This window comes from Aphis gossypii, chromosome 3, assembly GCF_020184175.1.
Source record: "Aphis gossypii isolate Hap1 chromosome 3, ASM2018417v2, whole genome shotgun sequence".
NCBI classification, from domain to species: domain Eukaryota; kingdom Metazoa; phylum Arthropoda; class Insecta; order Hemiptera; family Aphididae; genus Aphis; species Aphis gossypii.
Window position 1 is genome coordinate 55,758,718 of NC_065532.1, and position 13,146 is coordinate 55,771,863.

Consider the following 13,146-nt stretch of genomic DNA (forward strand, 5'->3'; position numbering starts at 1 on the left):
AAAAGATAAAAATATGGAAGAACAGCTTTTTAACATAAAATTTCAACAAAAACTCTCTGGTATCTTATATCAACTCAAATTGATTTAATTTTAAATAAAAAAATATGTATATAAATGGTCCAATAAAGATATATCATCTGCAATTGGCTTAAGAAGTATATCCCCTAAAGGGTACATATATTCAAGAGAAAAAAAGTCGGCAAGTAGGGTACCGCTCTGCTGTACATTAGGGGGTAGGGTGGACCTCGGACTAGGGTAGATTAAATTTGAATGCAATGATAAGTATCATTGTATACGAAAAACGATTCTGAACGGAGATGATTTGTCAGTCTATAATATATTATAATTAAATATTGTCATATATTCTATTTTGAAACAAATATTCCGATTTCATACAAATTTAAAACTCAAACGCTTAAAACATTTTTCCTATAATGACTTAAAATTTTCTCTATAGCTTTTTGAAGCAAAACTTATGGAAAACTTAGTGTTGAATTTTTTAACGTTAGATATAAATACAAACAATTTTATGAATTTTGAACTACAAAATAATTTGCAAATATTCATGATTTTGACGAATTTTTGTCAAAATTTGAACTTTAAATGCTAATAAAAAAAAAATTGTGCCTATGTATTCTTATAATTTTTTAATCACTATAAAAATAACATATGAGGAACTTTGTATACAATTTACAAGTATTTTGATAGGGCCAAAAAAATTTTATCGACACTTCAAAAAAAATTTTTCAGAAAAGTTGAAAATTTCAGTTGTCTATAAATAGCTCAAAAAAAGTCAAAATATTTTGAAAATTAAATCATGTAAAGAAAATGCCAATCTAAATAACTGGTAAAATTTTCAAGTATCTACGACTTATACTTTTTGAATAATAACAAATATCAAAAATCGTTTGAGGCTAAACCGTTATTTAACGCGGTTTTGTAAAAATTTAAATTTCAAACACTCATAAAAATGGAAAAACGGCAATTTTTACGCAAAACCAGTTTTCGACCAAATCGATTTTTTTTATGGTTGTAATTCAAAAACTAATCACTGTAAATACTTGAAATTTTCACCAAATGTTTATGTCAGTGTTACCTATATACAGTTCAATTTTCAAAAAATTTTGACTTTTTTTGAGTTATTTATAGACCACTGAAATTTTCGATTTTTTTGAGAAATTTTTTTTAAAGTGTCGATAAAATTTTTTTGGCCCTATCAAAATACTTGAAAATCTAATACAAAGTTCCTTATAAGTTATTCTTATAGTGATTAAAAAATTATAAGAATACATAGGCAGAATTTTTTTTTATTAGCATTTAAAGTTCAAATTTTGACAAAAATCCGTCAAAAGCATGAATATTTGCAAATTATTTGAAGTTGAAAAATCATAAAATTGTTTGTGTTTATAACTAAGGATTAAAAATACAACACTAATGGCCGGTTTCACCATGTAGAGTTAAAGTGTGAGTTACCGGTAACTCGAAGTTAGCGCGAAAAAGTAATTTCACGACCCAGAGTTAAGTGATAACCCCTGGTTAATGTAATTCTTGACTCTTGGATTTTAACTCCTGATATTTCTAGGTAATAACGAGCTAACTCTAGGTTATCAATGTTATAGGTTAGGTATTTTTTTTTGTTTTGTCGATGTTGTCGTGTACTAACTAGTGTTTATAAACTTGATTTTATAAACCTTTGGTTTTTAACCGGCCAACTTTTTTGTTAAATATGAATCAAAGAATATTATTTGATTATTATGAGGATGACGAGATTGGCGAAGCGGTTGTTGCATTGCAACAACGCCCACGAATTTTTTATGAACGAGTAAACTACTTGGAATTGTATGACAACCATGACTTTATAAGCAGATTTCGAACTTCTAAAGAAACGTTTCGCACTCTATTGAGTTTGATAGAAGCAGATATATCTCCACCTTCTCAAAGGTTAGTAACTTTTAATTACAGTTAAATATAGTTGCTATCAAAAAACAATCTTCTCTATTCTTAAATTTTATTTTCTTGCACCTAAGATATTATGTTTTGTTTCAGGAACAGAGCTATATTAGCACCTTGTAAATTATACATGATGCTGAGATACCTTGCAACAGGATCACTTTTATTAACTGTCGCAGACTTTACTGGTGTTAGCGAATCCTCGGCTTGTCGATACATTCATCAAGTTTGTAGAGCCATAGCAAGGCATAGATCAAAATAAATTTATTTTCCAAAAAATGCTGTTGACATGAGAAAAGTTGTTAGGGGATTTTACAACTGTAGTAGGTTCCCTAGAGTGGTAGGAGCTATAGATTGCACTCACATCAAAATTCAATCACCAGGTAAGCAAATAACTTATAAAATTATAAAATATATATGTTGTCATAAATGTGTTCTGTATGTTTAAACTATGGTTTGTCATGAATATTGTAGGTGGAGATAATGCAGAAACATTTCGAAACAGGAAAGGTTATTTTTCTATCAATACACAATGTATTTGTAATCCGTGGCTTAAGATTATGGACATAGTGGCACGATGGCCAGGGTCTTGCCATGATCAAATTATTTTTGATAACTCTTTAATCAAAAGTAAATTTGAAACTGGAATTTTAAAAGGATACCTATTAGGAGACGGTGGTTACGAAGTTAAGCCTTACCTAATGACTCCTCTACTGAACCCTACCACACGGAGCCAGCAGTTGTACAATGAAAGCCATATCAGGACAAGAAATGTTATTGAAAGGTGAATATTAAAATGAAACACATACAAACAAAGGCATCATCATTTTAAATATATTACTTTTATGCAAACCATTCTTTCTTACCTCTGTTTTGAAAATACATTTTTTTTTAAATGTATTAAAATAGTATAATACAGAATTTAAAATGTAAAAAAAGCTTCAACTTGTATGTAAAATGTAAACACCTAACTTTTAAATCCTTTTGATAGTAAATTTTAAATTTCACATTCTTTTTTTGTGAAGAAATTAAATAATTATAATAAATAGGGAATCTTTAATATGTTAATCTTACATAGCTAGGTTTAATAATTATTAATTTGTATTAAAATAGCTCAACAGCTAGGTTTTGTTTATATTCTAAAATACTTTTATTTTAATAATAGGTACTAAACAGAATTATTTGAAAATAATTTTTAATCATCCAGGTAAAAATTATATTTACATTATATAAATGTACATTATAACTAAAATAATTTCTTATATTATTTATAAATGTAGGAGTGCTAGTTTTTAAATAAATGTCATTATTCATTAGTCGATGAAAAAAAGTGATTTTAGACTAAAAAGCCAGACAAAACTGAAGGAATTTGATTTGACGGATTTAAATTTTTAAAACTGATTTTCATGGATTATCAAGTTTATTAATTATTAGGTTTCCACCGAGATGACTTTGAATACCTATCTATTTTTTTTTCAGCTGTGATATCCATAAATAAAACTATAATATTTTTGTATTTATTTTACACATTAATACGCCCATGTACTCGTATATGTACTATCACTCAAGGTAGTTAAACAACATTATTGTACTAAATAGTAATATAAATAAAGTTAGTCATGCAATGGGTGTAGATTGCAAATGGATGCTCAATTTAACTTTTATTGCACGCTACCAAACTGACCCTTACATACCTAGCTTCAATCATTGTCTTTGAATTTAAATGGCAAACAAAATTATCACTGAATATTTTTTTAGAACTGAATTCTAATTTAGAGTTATTTTGTTATAATTTTGCAGGTGTTTTGGTGTTCTTAAACGAAGGTTTCCTGTGCTGAGCAAAGGAATAACAACTAGCCTAATTAATACACAAGCAATAATTGTGTCGTGTGCTATTATCCATAACATGTGTATTGACCTGCACGATAAACTTCCAAATGACATCCTGCAAGAGGGCTACGATATTGAGAATATTATAGAAGCTAATCTTCCAAATTTAATAGGGGTTACGAGAGGCAGACAAGAACGAGATCGTCTGATCAGGGATCACTTTGGCAATTTAGAGTGAAGTTGGTCTTATATTTATGGCTTAAATGCTCTAAAAAATGTAAAATGCACTATTTATCATAATATATTATAATAATTTTTGCTACTACTATTATTATTATTATTATTATTATTATTATTATTATTATTATTATTATTGTTGTATTTTTATCATGTTTAAACTTCTATATGCTATTTAAATTCAATTGTTTGTGTTAAATTGTTGTAAAGGGCTTCGCCCGTTAGTATATATATATATTATTATTAAATAAATAAATAAACATTAAGATTCATTGTAAATATGTATTCATTATTTTTATTATTAGTTATTATGGGTCTTTATTTTTTTTTTTAAGTACTTCTATTTCCAACAACATTTTTTCTATTTCTAGTTTTAATTTTTGCTCTTCCAAAATAACATTCCTCTTTTTGACTTCATTGATTTTAAACTCCTGCTCTAAACATTTAATCTGCAATTCGGTTAGCTGATCTTTATGATTTAATAATTTTGTTGCCTCTGCAGTCCTACTCTTGAGACGTTTGTCTGAAAATTTATTTATTATTATTAAAATTTATTAGGTATGTAAAATAGTATTATACAAAATTATTTTAGAATTTGAACTTGCTAACTCACTATTGCTTCTGAGAGGAGTGCTTTTCTTGTATTTTAAATTATGAGGTGTAACAAAATTCCATTGCAGTTTTTTACTGCTACTTGCACCTTAAAGAAAGTTACATTTCAAAATTTATATTATTGTAAAACATATAATTCATATATACCTTGATCACTCCACAATTCCGTCTGTTTGGCATTAGATGTAAAATGTTGAGGTGTTATAACATTCAATTCCTGGTCTTTACTGGTACTTGCATCTTAAAGAAGGTTACATTTTAAAACTTATATTATTGTAAAACATATAATTCATATATACCTTGATCACTCCACAATTCCGTCTGTGTACTATATAAAACTGTAGTTGACTCTGGTTCTGGGGTATCGAAATCATCAGGCATAACTAAAAAAAAAAAATAATATTTATATTCTATTTAACAAAACAAAATTGTAACTGTTATATTTTGAAACATAAAATTACCAGTAACGTAGCAATCATCATCATCATCATTTTCTTTGTGTTCATCCATTACAGCGTCTAAAAAACAGTCGAAATGGATCATGAAAACTATATAATTCTTCCTATTTAATTTAATAATATAACAATATAACAACCTTTTTTTAAAATAGAGACCTATGGTCACCATAACTACAAAATATAATATTACCTACCTATTACATCATTGTCATTATCAGTATCAAAAACAGAAGCCATGCCTTCGACAGACAGTTGGATAATGCTCTTTATTTTTTCCTCGACATCATCAAGGGCTTGAGCCTGGTTTTTTCCACCACCTGTATTTAGACCTTCTAATCTTTAATATGACAGAAGAAAATTTACAAAAATGAAAATAGATGTGAATCGTCACGACATAAATCTCAATCGTACTTACCTTATTGTCGCACTTTTTTTACGTACAACTTTTTTAAAATTTTTGTACTTCAGCTGTAATTGTACAACAGTCCTTGGCACTAATAAACCGACACTGTTGAACTCTGCAGCAAGTTGAGTCCAACACAACTCTTTTTCCTTCCACATAACAGCATCAGTTTTTTTATTTTCAATTACTTGTTCGTATTTCTTAACAAGTTCAACAAGCAATTCTTCCTCTGTTTTACAAAAATTAACATTTCTTTTGCGTTTTGTTTCCATATTAAAATTGGCAGTAGCAGAAAAAACAAAGCACAATAAAACACGACAAAAGACAAAAGAACTTAATTAGTTAACTAATTACAAAAGTAGAAAACGCAAATGAATTTGAAAAAAACGGTAATCTAACAACTTAATCAAGCTTATTAAAGGCCTCTGGAACAGGCCAATGTATGGGCCAATCGTAAGCTAACCTCAGATTAACTAACTCTCACCTATAAACCCGTGGTGAAACCGAAAAAATTATAACCCTGGGATACTGGATAACTCGGAGTTAACTAATCTAAACTTTAACTCCTACGTGGTGAAACCGGCCATAAGTTTTCCATAAGTTTACCTTCAAGTATCTATAGAGAAAACTCGAAGCATCATTATAGGAAAAATTTTAAGTGCGTTTGAATTTTAAATTTTAACGAAATAGCGTAACGATAACGATTTATCCTCAAACGATTTTAAATATTTGTTATTATTCAAAAAGTATAAGTCGTAGATACTTGAAAATTTTACCAGTTATTAAGATTCTCGTTTTCTTTACGTGATTTAATTTTCAAAATATTTTGACTTTTTTTGAGCTATTTATAGACAACTGATATTTTCAATTTTTCTGAAAATTGTTTTTTTATGTGTCGATAAAATCTTTTTGGCCCTATCAAAATACTTGAAAATTTAATGCAAAGTTCCTCATAAGTTATTATTATAGTGATTAAAAAATTATAAGAATACATAAGCACAATTTTTTTTTATTAGCATTTAAAGTTCAAATTTTGACAAAAATCCGTCAAAAGCATGAATATTTGCAAATTATTTGAAGTTGAAAAATCATAAAATTTTTTGTGTTTATAACTAAGGATTAAAAATACAACACTAATGGCCGGTTTCACCATGTAGAGTTAAAGTTCAAATTTTGACGAAAATTCGTTAAAATTATGAATATTTGCAAATTATTTTGTAGGTATAATTCATAAAAATGTTTGTATAGGTAGCTAAGAGTTGACAATTTAATACAAGATTTTTCATAAGTTTAGCTTACAATAATTATAAAAGAACTTAAATTTTGGTGTATTCAGGCCATTAAAACATAAACCACCTTTTTCACCAACAACTGGAAATTATATCCTAGGCTGACAAATCATCTTCGTTCAGAATCGTTTTTCGTATACAATGATAACTATCATTGGATTCAAATTTAACACTCCTATAATATATAATAATGATCCATACGGCACCTAATGTACAGCAGAGCGGTACTCACTTGCCCGCTTTTTTTTTTTTGTTTTTCTCGATTTTTTTGAAAACTGTTGGAAAATGTTAACCTTGTAAAGTTAACTAAACTGTTTTTTACCTCTATAATGCACCAAGGATATTCACTTTTACATCGGAAACCACCCCCATAGTTTGAAATTGGAGCATTATTTCGACTAGTTATGCTGTACACAGACACACACAAAAAAAAAAAACATACATCATTGTAAAATCAATACATTCTTCACTCCGTTCAGAATCTAAAAAGAAATATCCTTTACCAGGTATTCATGTTTAAATAAACTTAATTAAACATACAAACATACTTTACAATTTCAATTATTACCTGATATTTTTCTTAGCTTTATCGACATTGAGATCATGGGCTTGTAAATTTTCAGTAAACCAAGGTATATTACACACAATTTTGTCACTGTTAAAAGCTAAATGTTAGTTTAGCAATATTCTACCACAACATTCTACTTGTGGACTACATGAAATCTCAAATATCTGACCTTGTAGAAATATGATGCAGAAAATATCGCTGAAATTAAGAAACCTAAGGAGTGAACATAAAAATATTATATTTTAACACTTATTATTGTAACATAATTTTTTTAACATTTATTATTGTAACATAATTTTTTTAACATAATATTTTAACATTTATTATTGTAACATAATTTTTTTAAATAATATTTTAACATTTATTATTGTAATATAATTGTTCGCGCCAAAAGCGAATCGCTTATCGTCGCGCCGATGTGCTCGACGATGCCGTCCTATCTCTCTCCCGTCTCCTGCACTCCACTCCATCCTATATGTTTAATTGTTTAATTATTATAATATTATTGTTATCTGTATATTTATTCTCTTTGTTTCTTATTATATTATTTAATTATTGTTCGGCCTTTTACCGCAGATGTTTGATTATCATATTTTTTTTCTTATCTTGGTATCTTGTTTCGTACTACTGATGTTTTTTTTCATTATTATTGTTGTTCTTCGTCTGCGGCCAACGCCCTTTTTTTGTGTATGAGTTCTTTCGTTTTATATATCTTTTTTATACGGTCGCTCTTATAGCACCTCCTTTTTTTGTTGAGTCGAAACACTTTTGTAAACCATATCTTCTTTAGTATACCCTAACTATTAGGTATATATATCGAAATTGTCGGTATCTCTGATCTCTCGTTGTCACTGCGACACGAACAACTATTATATTATATTTGGTATTATACAAAATAAAATCAAACTGACTCCGTCTAGAGCAATTGAGTGAGTTTTTTTCTTATTATTTTTTTTGTATTATTATCCTGGTCACAAGTGTGTGATTGAGAGCCGTACAGACTCTTCCCACAACTCACTCAACCGCAATCGTCATTCTGAGACAACGTCGATTTTGGGTCTGCAGTCACTCATCAGCTATGGTAACGGGTCTGCTCCGCGTAAGTCCGCCAGCACCCAGTGTGGGTGTGTGAGAGGCCACCCCGGGTCGTCCAGTCGGGCCAGTCATCAGCACGCTGACCATCTGCCTTAGCTCTTAAGTTACTACTAAGAATTAATTTTAAGTACTGCCCCACATATTGTATCTGTACCCTGTGGTCATTGCACCAGACCGGATCGACCACAGGGCCCCGTCCCCCTTAAAATAACCTTTATCATCCTTCGTCCCGTGTTCTATGACTAAATCTCTTCCCGTTCCTCCATTGTCATCGTCGTGCGCATAAATTTGCCTACTCGACATATATAAGGCGCGAGTATATTCGGTTGCCTACCCGCCCCTTAATCGGCATTTCGAACCAGAGTTGGCCGATTGTTGGCCTGCATTGGTCTCGGTCAGTACCGAGTGGTCCTTCGGCCCATTGTGTTGGGCGCATACATAATTTTTTTAACAAATATAATAATATTTACATTTTAACATTGTTTTATATTTACCTTCATTTTATCCGAAACATACTACAACATAATTAATTATATATATATACATCAAACAAATAACATGGTTTTATAAATAAACAGTTTACAAAAATGGAGGGTATAACTATTCCATTAAACATTGTACAAGCAATCTATGTAATTCTTTATCTGAATCTGTCCATGGCTCCCCATCAGAATACAACAGCAAATCGAGTCCAGGCCAATACTCAGATTCATCTTTTCTATAAAATTATAAGTAAAATTAGTAAAATTATTTTTAAATATAATTATGATAACTTACTCTATACAGTAGTGCCCATGAGATAGTGTGTTTATTTTATCATCTAGCACAACCCGCTTATCATCATAACTGTTGTGCATCAATTTATTTGTTTTGATTGTCAACAGCTTGTGCTTAAATGATCTAATAGACACATTTTCTTGGTAAGCCTTCACACCGGCTTCCCCAAACAGACATTTTCTGTGGTCCTCTAATGTCATGTGATTCTTAACCACATGACGTCGGACCCCCTTAGCTTTAATGCTCTCCCTTCCTGCAGTATCGGACGTATTTGATGAGTGAATCTTATAGGCATAAGATTTCGCCCTCAACGCACAAAACTCTGATATAATATCACCCTTTGACTCGTCAGAAAAAAAACCCGGCACCTTTTTACATGATGTTGTATAGCACGGATGGTTAGATGGCAAGTCTGCCGTGTCTAACCTATCCATCAAGTTTGGATTTTCCAACAAGTCAGAGTAAAAATCATTAGTCATAATGTGATACACTAGTGAATCTGTAATAATGATATTAATTAATAAATACACAAGAGAAGAGTTTTAATATACATTTACCTGTGTCAGTATACATAAGCGTAATGTCTTCACCATAGTGCCTCTGCATCACATTATAATGATAATCATACATCAAAGTTTTGCTAATGTCCAATACCGCGAATCCTATAGAAAATAAAAAATAAAAATTTATTGATCAATGTATAATATAAAATATAAAGTAAATTTTTAACAATATTTATAGGTTTATCAAATTTGATTATTTTATTTTCTAAAGTGACAGCGCTAAGGGTATCGCTATATCTTGTACAATGTTTAAATGTAGTTTTATTTATAAGTTTTTGGAGTCGGCGCTCGCATGATACCAACTCCATTTTTATTTCCTTGCGTTAAGATTGCATCGTTTTCCCTGTAAAAAAAAAAAAGTTAAAAAAAAAAAAAGTTGAAAAAAAAAGTTGAAAAAAAGTTTTAAAAAGTTTAACAGTAGTTACCAAAAATCGCATTATTCATGAGCTTAAAAAAATCTTGTTCAAAATCATTTCTGGCTTTCTTTCTCATCTCGGTATTTAACTGAATATACTTGGCAAGCCAATCCGACTGGCTAAACTCCAAGACTCTATGTACCTATAAAAAAAAAAAAGTTAAAACATTTATTTTAAAATAATGTAAAATGAAATATTTACCTTTTCAACTATCAACCCGTTATCAATTGCCTGCTGCAGATTCCTATAATGCACAATATAGTTTACTTTAGGCTCAAACGTCGCCATAAGTTTCCGCACTTTTGAGCCTTGTGGTATACTATTTTGTGGTAGGAATGGCAGATCATTATGCTTATCGTGCAAGTGTTTCGGGTATGATATATCTACTTCGTATACACGACCTCAACCCAGTTAAAATTACCATACGGCATGTACTCCGACATTGCATAACCGTACAAGTTGTTACCTATTAAAGTTTAAAAAAATTGTTAAAAAATGTATAAAAATGTATATAAAATTATACTTACAATCTTGATACACCAACCAGGATTTCTCTTTCGTTTCGTCATAATTCGGGGACTTAAAATTATTGGCTTTTGCATATCGCATGCTCGCTTGTACCAAACCACCACGAATACCTAAAAATTAATTATATAAATTATTATAAAAACATTTTTTTTTTACAAAAATAATATTGATGTACTGACCATTCTCAAACATCAGCAACATATCGTAATCAGACAAAAGTTCTAATTTTTGACCTGTATACTTTAACATCGCGTCAAAGACCAGGCCTGGTGCTGTGTAATAGTGGGCTGCGTCCAAATTATACGTGGACATGCAAACGTCACGGAAGTTTTCAAAAACGTCGGCCAGCAACAAAACATGGATTTTTAAATATAAATCGCTGTACTCGCCCAACGTCTTGCACTTGAAGTTGTCCCAGACCGCCTTCGCGTGCTTGAAATCTTCCTCTTTAATCCCCGACTCGGTTAGTGTACTATAAAAATCGTCCTCTCCCGGTAAACATGACTCATTCAACTTGTCCCAACTATCTGTGTACTCGTACGGGTAAACACCTTTCCGAGTAACAAGAGGCATATCTTCGCGGACAAAATGTTTAGCTGTCTCAAGGAAGTTTTCGAAATTTTGTGTAATTAAGTTTTCAGCCAGAGACGATAAACTAGACGCCATAAACCTGAACGTATCGATAAACCGAATAGTGAACTTACTACTTATATGTTTTGTAAAAGATATAAATTTCTCTTCATTATTCGGAATAACGGATATGCTTTCAGTATCAAATCCAAGTTCAGTGACTATGAAATGTGAGTCATAGTTGGAAAGATTATGAAAAAATACCGGTACAAATTTAGGCTGTTGTAACTCTAAGTTACACTTTGAACACAAAGTTTGCCTAAATTTGCCGTTCAGATGATTATGATCTATAACTTTTTCGCCACTGACTAAAATACATTTACACAAATTACACGTATTACACTCTTGATGTGTTTTTTCTTCCTCTGCGGTCATGGTCAAAGGAATGTTAGTTTTCATTAACTTTTCAATTTTCCAACTGACCGCAACTATAGCCTCAACAAAACATTTCGCTACGTCCTCATGTTGTTCGTCGCCTCTGTATACTACCGGCACTGTAGGTATTTCATATTCTTCGATGAGCTCCGTCGGCACGTCATCGCTTGCCTTAACCAAAAATCCGTAGCTCATCGCCTCATGTTTCTGAATAATTTTTGTATTTCCACCCTTTACCTCGTCCGTTTTCACTAATAAGGCCTCGAAATCAGCGTAAATAACAAATGGTTGTCTAACGGTATTTTTCCATTTTTTAAAATTTGTACATTCCCCCTCTTTTGCCATTTCCGGAAAAATAGGCTTATGTACCCCACAGAATAATTTGTGCTCTTCCAACTCCTCACGTCCATTAGACTTGAACTTTAGTAGTCTATTATCAAAAGTACAAAAACATCGCTTACAAAAATATACCGAATGTTCATATCTAGTTTTTTGCGACCGTACGAGTCGCGACAAACTAAGTTATATACGTGTAGTGCGAGATGTCATCACTCGTTGTAAAAAGCAAGTCAAAATGGTCCGACTTCTCCTCATCTACTACACGAATTGGGTATACATTTTAAGTCGGATATTTTTTTGTCGGAATAAATTTTTTTCAAGGCCGTAAACATTTATGGACTCACGTGTATTATTTTTTTCGGATTTTTTTATATCAGATAAAGGCGTTGGAAAGGAAATGCCTTCGAAATTGTACTTGCCTTCATGTTGTTTATAATTGTCACCGACACGACATGCCACCGGCCCCTTTACATATCTCGCGAGAATCGCCCACTTGAAACATTGCTGGTCTAAATTTTGAGGGTTAATAGTGGCCCGTTTCCTATCAATAAACGCAGGCAACTGTATGTATGACGATCCTCCCATAGGCATATATTTATATGTAGTCAACATTAACCCGTCTATGCTTTTTAATGTAAACCCGCTCCCTCTACTTGCGTATGTTTCGTTTTCACTTAACAATTTATCAAACGCCCCCTGTATTATTGTCGAAATATCGCTATCTACAAAAATCTCGACCGCAGATGTTTTAAATGCCCTATTCTCCATTGAATTAGGCACTGATGGAATACTATAGCTGGCCTCAAGCTTTTAAAGCTTGAAACTTTTAATTGAACTTAATAGGGTGCTCCTGTACTCGTGTTTTTAATTCGGATTCGAGAGAGCGGAGAAAGTCAGTATAATTTTGGATACCCCCCGTATTTTTAGCATAGTACCACACAATTTTTCGGGCTTTAGAGGCTGAGATTTCTACAAAACCGGAGGATTGTACAAAATGTATACGCTTTTTTTTCGACCTAACAGCGGATGAGGTGTTGGCGGTGGAAACGCGTTTACCATTAACACCGGTAGTATAA

General features: G+C 31.3%; 2 protein-coding genes and 1 pseudogene across 3 annotated transcripts; 1 reads left to right on the plus strand and 2 right to left on the minus strand.

Moving 5' to 3' along the window:
* Positions 1-1,726: 1,726 nt before the first annotated feature.
* On the plus strand, positions 1,727-4,018 carry LOC126550603 (putative nuclease HARBI1; annotated as a pseudogene).
* Positions 4,019-4,285: 267 nt separating this feature from the next.
* Positions 4,286-5,219, minus strand: LOC126550608 (uncharacterized). Of its 2 annotated transcripts, XM_050202437.1 has the most exons (5): positions 5,091-5,219; positions 4,929-5,012; positions 4,777-4,869; positions 4,631-4,717; positions 4,286-4,540 (listed from the first exon to the last, which is right to left on the minus strand). In XM_050202437.1, the coding sequence occupies exons 1-5, from the start codon at positions 5,170-5,172 to the stop codon at positions 4,326-4,328; spliced, it is 561 nt and encodes a 186-aa protein (XP_050058394.1). In that variant the 5' UTR covers positions 5,173-5,219; the 3' UTR covers positions 4,286-4,325. The 2 variants fall into 2 exon arrangements, with proteins under 2 accessions (XP_050058394.1, XP_050058395.1); XM_050202438.1 differs by lacking the exon at positions 4,777-4,869.
* A 3,823-nt stretch (positions 5,220-9,042) lies between these two features.
* Positions 9,043-9,916, minus strand: LOC126551140 (uncharacterized). The gene is made up of 3 exons (XM_050203910.1): positions 9,777-9,916; positions 9,220-9,718; positions 9,043-9,160 (listed from the first exon to the last, which is right to left on the minus strand). Exons 1-3 carry the CDS (start codon positions 9,847-9,849, stop codon positions 9,043-9,045), a joined length of 690 nt encoding a protein of 229 aa, XP_050059867.1. The 5' UTR covers positions 9,850-9,916.
* Between the last annotated feature and the right edge of the window lie 3,230 nt (positions 9,917-13,146).